This window comes from Cryptotermes secundus, unplaced genomic scaffold (assembly GCF_002891405.2).
Source record: "Cryptotermes secundus unplaced genomic scaffold, Csec_1.0 scaffold98, whole genome shotgun sequence".
Lineage (NCBI taxonomy): Eukaryota > Metazoa > Arthropoda > Insecta > Blattodea > Kalotermitidae > Cryptotermes > Cryptotermes secundus.
The window spans coordinates 33,124-43,270 of record NW_019725841.1 but is presented as its reverse complement, the minus strand read 5'-3'; the positions used below and the strand labels follow the sequence as shown (position 1 = coordinate 43,270).

The 10,147-nt window shown below is 39.6% G+C and overlaps 1 protein-coding gene across 7 annotated transcripts in view; it reads right to left on the bottom strand.

Annotated features, from left to right (window-relative positions):
* Positions 1 to 10,147, bottom strand: part of LOC111863614 (zinc finger protein OZF) — a 31,303-nt gene that overhangs the window by 9,790 nt on the left and 11,366 nt on the right. For all 7 annotated transcript variants that reach the window (XM_023850098.1, XM_023850100.1, XM_023850099.1 and 4 more), the window contains one exon: positions 3,923 to 4,051. In XM_023850098.1, the coding sequence (XP_023705866.1) occupies positions 3,923 to 4,051 (129 nt within the window). The remainder of the gene's footprint in view (positions 1 to 3,922; positions 4,052 to 10,147) is intronic.

Sequence of the window (10,147 nt, the reverse complement as noted above, 5' to 3'; positions counted from 1 at the left end):
GGAATTGAAGGGAATGAAATTGCCAATCAACTGGCAAGAGCAGGATTTGGACATCCATTTGGACCTGAACCATCATGTGATATTGTCAAGAGCTTCAAAGTGGGGCCATCAGGGACTGGATGAACAGACACCACCATAAACATCACAAATCCAAATTCACACAAAGGCATGCAAAGGGCTTCCCTTGGCAACACTCTGTGAAGGAGCTAGAGAACTGTTAAAGGTCAGCAGCAACTAAGTGCAACATTTTACGGGACTACTTCCTGCACACTTCCAGTCCCACATGTGATAGGTGCCATGGCAATGTTGAAACTGCCTCACACAACCTATCTATGTGACTGTTACATTGCAACTCATTTGAAATTCATTACACAGAACTCCATTTGAAGCATGGGACTGCCACAGAGCTATAAAACAGATTGCAGTCAATCATGGTACAACAGCCAGTTTGTCTCACCAACTTCCAATAATCCAATCTAGTGTAAACCTAGAATATCCATGGAGACTCCACTCGCACCCCTGCTCCTGGATGAATCTCTTTCCCCTCTGCTAAGCCATCCATTACCCTCCTTATTCCTGTGGCCGCCAGTTTGCAGTTTATATACTGTTAAATTTAACATGACTGAACAACTGACAGAAGATTGTGTGTCAATATATCAAACAAAGTTCTTCAATGTGGTAGAAGAAATTGTATCCTTAATACTAGCAGCATGGCTGCTGTAATACTCCTGCACAGGCATTCAGGATAAAAGTGCAGCTCCCATAATATTAGGGCACTTAAACGTTCACTATGTTAGTGCCATTTGGACATAACATTACTGCTTCTGTCGATCAAATGTGGTTCTTGTACATCTTCTAGTTCATCTATTAACCATCAGAGGCCAGCACCTGATAGATCACAACATGCCGATAGTTGAACATGTGCTACTTCTTGAGATGTTGAGTGTTTGTAGCATGGTTGCTTTGTGTTACAATTTGTGTTTGCTTTGTCATCATGGTGCAAAATAGTGCAGAAAACGGAGAAATCAAATATCATGTTTCCGGATAGTATCCATCACCCTTCTTTTACCTGAATCACATTTCAGAGGCGACCGTATTCTGTCTCCTGACATGGGGACTAGCTCTATCAATCGGGCCCAACCCAGTAGGTTTTACATGAAGACAGTGACAGAATCCAGTCTCTGAAACGTGTTTCAAATAAAAACAGGACAGTGGATAATGTCTAGAAACATAATACTTGTATTAATGTATCATCATCATAAACAATTAGATCTTATTAACACTTCAGAATGACAGCAAAGACGTTTTAAATTGAAATGATGATAGTAACAGCAATATATTTGTAAACACACATTCTGATTACAGTAACTATGGTCCTGCAAATGAGGAAAACACAGGCAAGCATCAGCTGTTTACAAAACCAAATTCTTGTATCAACTGTTTACAAACGTGCATAAACAGTAGTTCAAAATTATTGTACAGCCACTGTTAAAGACTTAGATTCAAGACCGTGCAATGAAATTCCTGAAAATGAGATATCTTGCACATTTACTTCCAATCCATGGCCACAAAAGGTAGTCGGTATGGCCAATAATGATAAAGAGGAGACAGGTGTGGATCGGGTCCCTGATACTGATCTTTGCTGAGGACCCCATGGTGTTAGCTTTCACGAGGCATTCCAACAACTGAATTTCTTTTTGCATTTTAATGATTCTGAACTGACTGCAAAAATGAAAGAACACACTAATTTATATGCCAGAAAGAAGTAGCTAAACTGAGGGCTCCAGTTTTAGGTAACGGACAACTGTGACCCTATCAGAAACAAAAATGTTCCTATTTATACTTCTAAACATGTGCATCAGCCAAAGGCCAAACAAGAAGTAGATTTAGGTAACAGACAACTGTGACCTTATCAGAAACAAAAATGTTCCTATTTATACTTCTAATCATGTGTATCTGCCAAAGGCTAAACAAAACAACCCAATCCTATATGCTAGTTGCAGCTTCTGTCCCAGTGTGCTGTCTCATGACAGATTTCTCGATGTTGTACCTCAGTGTCAACAGCCAACAAACGAAGGCAAGTGAAACAACTCTGATATCACCTTTGAAGACAAACTTTCACAAACTTTCACTTCAGTAGCCAACATAAATTCCAAAAGACCTACTGCTGCAAATAAGCAGTTAAGACTTGATTTAAGGATGCACCCACTGTGGGGGAGGGTTAGTTTCAGAGACCACAGTCCTCAGAAACCCAATAAACATTGCACAAAGTTATTTGTACTGACCCAATGAGTGCCCCATATCAGAATCTACTTTACTTCCTGTCTTTATTCTGAAATCTTTTCTGCCTTGTGGAAAAAGCAAAAACCATGTCAGCATTCTGAGTGTTAAAGAAACCAACATACACAAAATGCAAAGTGAGCACAATCTGGCAACTCAGGTTACCTTAACAATAGTGCCACTACTTTTGTGGAGTCACTGAGTGGGGAGAAACTGCCTATGGTACAAAAATGAATGCTATGTTCAGAAACCTTTGAATCCATGGTCATACAAAGATAAACGTTCTTCTAAATCATTTACATTTGAACATTCGGCCAACTGTTGCCTGACATCTCAGTTAATCTCTACTGACCAAACAGCCTCCCACAGCGCACACAAGCACACAGTTTACTAGGATAGCCCAGGTTGGATTACTACGATTACCATTAACCTTGAAAGATAAAACAATAAAGATTCCCTCACTATAAATAAAACCATTCATCATTCAGAAATGCTAAACTACCTAATTAACTCCATGGAGTTGAGCCCTTCTTGAGAAACAACCAGTCACTCAGCTACTCAAGAATTTCCCAACATTTCATGGAACCCAGAGGTTCATTACCATGTACACAAGAGCCCTCCACTAGCCCCTATCCTGGGCCAGATCAATTCAGCCCATACTGCCCCATCCTATCTCTGTATGATACATTTTAATATTATCCTCCCACCTACGTCTAGGTCTCCCTAGTGGTATCTTTCCTTCTGCCTTTCCCACCAAAGTCCTATATACATTCCACTTCTCCCTCATGCATGTTACATGCCCTGCCCACCTCATCCTCCTTCAACCAATCATTCTAATTACACTTGACAAAGAGTACACGTTACAAAGCTTCTCATTATGCAGTTTTCTCAAACCTCCTATCACTTTGTCCATTTTCGACATGAATATTCTCCTCAGCAGCCTGTTCTCAAACACCCTCAATATGTGCTCCTCCCTTAATGTCAGAGGCCAAGTTTCATAACCATATGAAACCAAAGGCAAAATTACAGTTCTGTAAATTCTAATCTTTATGCTTTTAACACAGCAGACAAGAAGACAAAGTTCTGGACTGACTTGTAATAGCATGTATTGCTGACAGTGGACAACATCAAACATATTAGCATAACGAATGTCAACCCCCTTTACAAATCTTTGAAGAATCATCATCCCTTATCCTATTAGAAATCCTAAATGGAAATGGAGACACACATCTCCTGTCTGGATACAGTGTGCACCACAGTTGCATGAGATATACAGTAAATAGCAACCTTCAGACTCTGATCCTGGAAATACAATGAATCTCATGGCACAATGCAGTGTCACAAAAAGCGTTCACTGGAAAGGATACACAAACAAACTGTGGAAGGCTTCTGTGGTTTTAACACTTTTATGAAACATCTTTCAGTGTTCTCACTGTATTGATTCGTATTTCTTAACACTGCCATAAGGAACAATGCAGCCAGTATGCAACAAAATAAACTATCCTTCCAGACATTTTGGTAAAGACACAGAGAATTCATCTGAAAGGAGCTGTTTCATGTGACGACAGACAGACAGACAGAGTGCAGAAAGCCAATACAGTTATGCATATATAAGTAAAATGTGTCTGACACACAAACTCACCCCAGGTTCAGCCTTTACTGCAGGAAATGGTATCGCCAAAGGATCATCCTCTTCAACTTTTACACTGATGGCCCAATTACACGTCTCACTGGATGGACCAGGTACATCTTTCAATAAGACAGCAGAGATCTGTAAAAAACAGCATAGCCTTACGAATCATATCTATGCTCTCTCGATGACAGATAACATGAAATAGGATACCCTTTCATTACAAATTGTTTATACTGTATCAAACTGGTAACAGCTGTTTTGTAAAAATTTTCTTCTTCACAACAAAATATTTCCTGACAAACTCGCTCCATGACTGACTCACCGATCAACAGACTACTACCTCCCTTGGAACAATATCCTTCATCAAAAGCTAACAGTCATTCAGCAAGTGCAGCATTTCTCTGCCTTCTATAGTACTGGAGGGTTCGATATCATGTCTACAAGAGCCCACTATGGGTCCCTGCCATAAGCAAAAGGCATGTTTACACCTTCCAACTGTACATACAAGCGAAACCTCGAAATATCATTTCCGGACATATCACTTTCCCAGATCCATCGTTCAATTTCTGTGGCCCCTGAACAAATTCTACTTAAACTATAAAAATAAAACTCGCATCAATCATCCTTCAATTTATTGTTTTCTCGCATCTATTGGTGACAATTTTTAGTCCTGAAGAACATTAACCCTGGATTGATGGTTTTTAAGAGAGAGCAATACCACACCACACAATGTTAGTACACATCAGTAGTAGTAAGAGCAGTTGATGTTATTGGAAAGTGGTGTAGCAGGTTGCAGTTTTGGCTCTGTACTGTTAGGTCAGCAATACATGGCTGGCATTTTGCAGTCAAAGTGGACTGCAATGTGCAGTTAACTTGCAGTTCATAAACACTTCACGTCAACTGCATTTTCCAGTTCTCATGAGAGCATTTTGCAGTTCTCACAACTGTACCTTTATTTCTCAGGGTAGCAATGGATTTCGAAGAAGAAACACTGTTGCTCCTCCAGTTATGTAGAAGGCGGTGAATGCAAAGGAAATTTTGAAAATTCTGGGTACATCCAACATTAGAAAACAGAACACAAAATGGACATTTTTATAATTTATTTACACAGCTTAGACAATACAAGGGCAAATTTTTCAATAATTTAAAATATCAGTTCCTTCCTTCGATACACTGGCTCACATTTTAAGAAACAAAATCCAACTCCTTCTTACAATTATGAGAAGTACACCTGCAGAAGAAAGACTTGCTGTTACACTGAGGTAAGTACTTTCTTAGACCTATTACACCTTTAATTCTAGTCGTCAATATGGAGTATCATAATGTATTACCAAAAATGCTACTAAAAATAGTATTCTGTGAAGTGCTGTTAGTAGGTGATGTGGAGGACCTCGGAGACGTGCTGTTTTCGGTCGCAGGAGGTGATATAACAACAAACGTTAGAAAAACCTTGAAAATTTTCAATATGCCTTGATTTAGGAGGTGTTTCATGATAGCCTCAGCTAAACCTCACAATATTGTAGCCTGTGTAATTTTGTTGAGGTTGCATGTAATATTGCTGGCAATGTGTAGACAAAATCTTGTATTTTTTTATTATGCCAATTATTTCAGATTTGGCATCGAATTGGTATTCATCTGAAATTTTCTTGAAATCACCATTCAATGACATAAGAAATAAAATATCAACATTCTGCTCGGTGTTATCGTTCACAATTTGCGAGTAGGTTAAGTTTTTGTTCACATGTTACAATAATTTTTCTATTAGAGCATCCTCTGCTGATATAGTTAACTTGCATTTACGCTTTGCATGCTCTTCATTCATTGTTGATGCCTCCTGACTTTCCTCGAACACTTCAAGCAATTCTTTATCCAAACTCCTAACGGTATCAGCCTTTTCTTTAGCTGAAGGTGTTAAAAATGAAACCTGATGAAAACAGATGTACTGCCTGATGTGAGATGCTGCCGTTTGCTTTTCTGTTTTTTATTTTATTTAAACATCTGTTGAAACCATCTCGGGGATTTCTGCCTCTTCTGGAATGTTACTGCTGTAACAGAAAGCATAAGAATAAAGTATTGATGTTTAACACGTTTCACATGTTTGACATAATAATATCAAAATTCGACATTTGTTTCAGGTATTTTGCTAACAGACGTTAATTTGTGGGGCTTCAGTATTGCTAGAGAATTGGAGCTTCTACAATAAGACTAACTGTAAAGGATGTTTGCATGCAAATTTGAATTAATCTAAAAGATATATGTATGGCAGAGTTGACGGAAGAGAACTGGGCGAATATTGCAAATGGGTTTCAGAAGCATGCTAATTTCCCTACCTGCACTGGTGCTATCAGCAGTAAACACATCAGAATTATTAAACTGAGACACAGTGGTTCACTTTTGTAAGAGTTATTTTTCAGTAGTGCTATTAGCCATGTGACACAAATTATAAATTTACATTTGTGGACACAGGTTCATATGGAAGGAATTCTGACTCAACAATTTTTGAAGACAGTACTTTATATGAAAGATTTCTGTGAGAGACACTGCATATTCCACCACCTGCACAAACTGCAAACAATGGAAACTTTTTACCACATGAAGCTTTCAGTCTCTCTGTAAATGTGATGCATCCTTATGGAGGAAAAAAATCTTATAGTAAAAAGACATTTTTAACTATCAGCTGTCACAAACTAGGAGATATATCGAATGTTCTTTTGGTATACTGGCAAATAAATGGCATATCTTTCATAGACCGCTTAATATTTCAGTTGATTTTGTCATAGACATTGTGAAAGCAAGCTTCATTCTATACACTTTTGTGCAAGAAAGAGATGGCTCTAAGTTTGAAAACACTCTGTCCATGGGAGGGTTCCAAGATGAATATTGCCACTGAAATATGAGTAACCAGGCAGGATGATTATTAAATTCTATTCCGAGATACATTTTCTGACTACTCTGTGAGTGATGAAGGAAAACTGGAGTGGCAATGTGATTACATCGAAAGAAATGAGAGATAGAACTGTAATACATACCAATGTTATATAGTACACAAAATCAAATACAAACTATGAAAATGCTTACCTTTTCATTTTTCTCCTTGTTGCTCTTTACAGTGAAATTCACTCAAAACTTTTAACAAACTGCTGCCCATGCACTGTTCCATTCAATTCGATTACTGTATGGCTCACTCTTGTAGTTCCAGATGCATGGGCACTTCTTTAGTTCACTAATAAATGCATCTGTATCAACAAAACTGCATTCAACATCCATCTTGTAGCTCCTACAGCTGATTAATTAGGATGAAGACATCAGACACAGTGAAGTCAAGGTCATGCAGTCCATGTAGCAGGAACAACCGCACCTGAGCAGTCTGCGTCTCAGTGAGGATCAACTGAAAATGAACTGCAGCCATCAATCAGGAAAAATATGATCATGCGAGGTGTTTACTAAACTTTCCATGGTGTCGGCCGAACCACTGAGACACGAGTGCAAGTCGACTGCGTATGCAGTCCATTTCAACTGCAAAATGCCATCCATGTATTAAGGCCCTTAGCTGTGTGCTACGTAACCTTGAGTGCATCTTACCTACCATACAATCAGCCAGAGGGGAGGAGGGGCTGAAGAGAGACTGTTCCAGGCCATGCCATAGCTCAGGCAGTTAGTCACTGGCTTCCCACTGCGACAACCCGGGTTCAAGCCCGGATCAGATCATGTGGGATTTGTGGTGGACAAAGTGGCATTGCAACACATTTTCTCCAAGTACTCTGGCTTCCCTTGTCAATCTTCATTCCACCAACTGCTCCACAACCACCATCATCTGTCATCTGGGGTTGGTATAATAGGCCAGTAATAGCAGCAGTACCAAGTGGACTCAGTCTCAATAAGAGACTCGTCCACCTGGGAAAACTTTCCTGTATGTTAGTGTGAATCAATTCATGCTTTCGCCTAGGTGAGTACACAGTTCATCATGTGTCTGATCCTCTACAGTGCTTCATGTTATTGTTAATGTCATTATCTTTAAAACAATTTTCTCACACATGGTGTTTCCTGTAAAACAAGCTTGGACTTCAGAAGAATGACTGGGAATCACAGAAGTGGTGGAGAAAAACCGATCAGAGAAAAGGACTGACGCAGCCAAGTGACTAGGCCTGCCTGGGGGCAAGCACCGCTGGTGTGCACTTTGATGCCTACATGTCTGTGGACCAGGAGCTCACAACCCTGGCTGTGTGTGGTGCGCTGTGTATGGAAGAAATGTGTGATGTGGTAGGAAGTGCAAGTTGCGTGGAGAAGGGGCAAGGTGATGGTGGTAATGATGACAATGAAACTGAGTCCGAAGCAGGGCCGAGTTTTACGGAAGCAATTCATAAGTTTGAGCCAATGAGTGTGTTCATGTTCGCTCACAACATCAACAGCAGAAACCATGCGAACACTGTTAATATTGTAAGGTTATTATTCAGTTTCAAAAGGAAAGGGGCTAATGACTTTTTTTAATATGAAGTAATGCAAATTGGACTTGACAGCAGAAATAACATAATTCGTGTACATTTTCTGATTTAAAGGCAAATGTGGCCTTTTTTTTAATTAATTTTATATAGGCCCCCACATATACCGTTTTTCCGTACCCAACTTTTCTTTTTTCAGGATCCCCAACGAAAATGATGAATCGAGGTTTCACTGTATCTATTTTAATACTGCTGTCCTATCTTCAAAGAGGAGTCGGGATAACTCAGCTGGTATAGCGATGGTCTATAGGCTGTTTGATTCCTGACATAAGGAGGTCTTTCTCCTCTCCGTGGCGCCCAGACCAGCTCTGCGGCCCATCAAGCCTCCTATCCAATGGGAACTGATGGCTCTTTCCCCAGGGGTAAAGCAGCCAGGGAGTGAAGCTGACCACTCACCTCCATGTGGTGCCAAGGTCAAGAATGATGGAGCTATACCTCCAGTCCTCCATATGTCTTCATGGTACAGTGCTTAATTAATTAAGAACAGGGACAATTTTCATGTTCAGGAAGATGTCACAAATGGACTCTTCTCTCCAGCTGTTCTGATGAATAATCTGTGAGCATTTCTCATTTCTTACATGCTGCATGAACCAGCCATACCATCTCCCTCGACTGTTGATATGAACAACCTCCCCATTACGCAGGTTTCCCCACTGTACCGTCCTGTTCTCCCACACGTCCAAATGCTCACTACAAACCCTGTTCTGAAACACCCTCCATATTTATTCTTCTCTTAGAGTGAGAGATTATGTCAATAACAATAAATCAAACTTCTATGAAAACTAATAAAAAAAGCAGTATTCATCATATCAAACACGGACAAGTGAATGGATAAGATAAACAGGCTGCTACAGGTGTTCATCATCCCAGGTGGCCAGAGAAAGGAGCAAAAAGGGGCGATTTTATGGAATAAGCTGATGGTGTATAAATATCGTCACTGTGCACGGCAGATGCAATTTCTTCAACCTTAACCTTTAAGTGCCGAAGTGCCCCGTTTATGGCAGTCATGAGTAAGGTCGTCGTGGCCAAAGTGTCCTGTTTGTGCCAGTCAGGCCTTTAAACTCCGCTAGTGGAAGTACATGCACAGTCCTAACTATTTATTTTTAAATGTAGTAATTACCAGACAGACTTGAGTAAAACCCTAATAGAGGAATTAAATTGATACCTAAATGAACAACAGCAAATAAAAATATACGTATCAGTTATGCCAAAACTTATCCACGATCCAGTAATTTTATTGCAGATTCTGCAGATAGGTATGTTAAAAATATATTGTAAAATTCAATGTACATACCTTTTTTGTTGTTACCTGCTTGATGTATATATAGGCTAAAATTATACTACAGTATTTAATTTCACTACGAACGCACAGAAAACAGATCACACTCTGTTTCTTAGCCACGATGCGGCTGTCTGCTCATTCAAATAGAAGGGGCAATAAACTTTTGCAGCTCTAACGGAAGGTCTTAGCACTGAAGAAGGGACCCCTCTAGCTTTCTCTTGAATAGCCATGCTTTCATTCTTCTGTCCTTCAGTCAAAAGATTCGAAAATCCGAAGAGTGTAAGCAGGGCTAGCAGAAGACCAAATGATTTTATTGCTTCCATCTGTTTTATGACACCAGGGACTGCTAAAATTCGTCAAGTGTTACAAACAGAAATGAATTTATAATGCAGAACAACTCTGTGAAGAACTGGGAAACCATTTATGCAGTACGCATCAAAATTAAAACAAAAA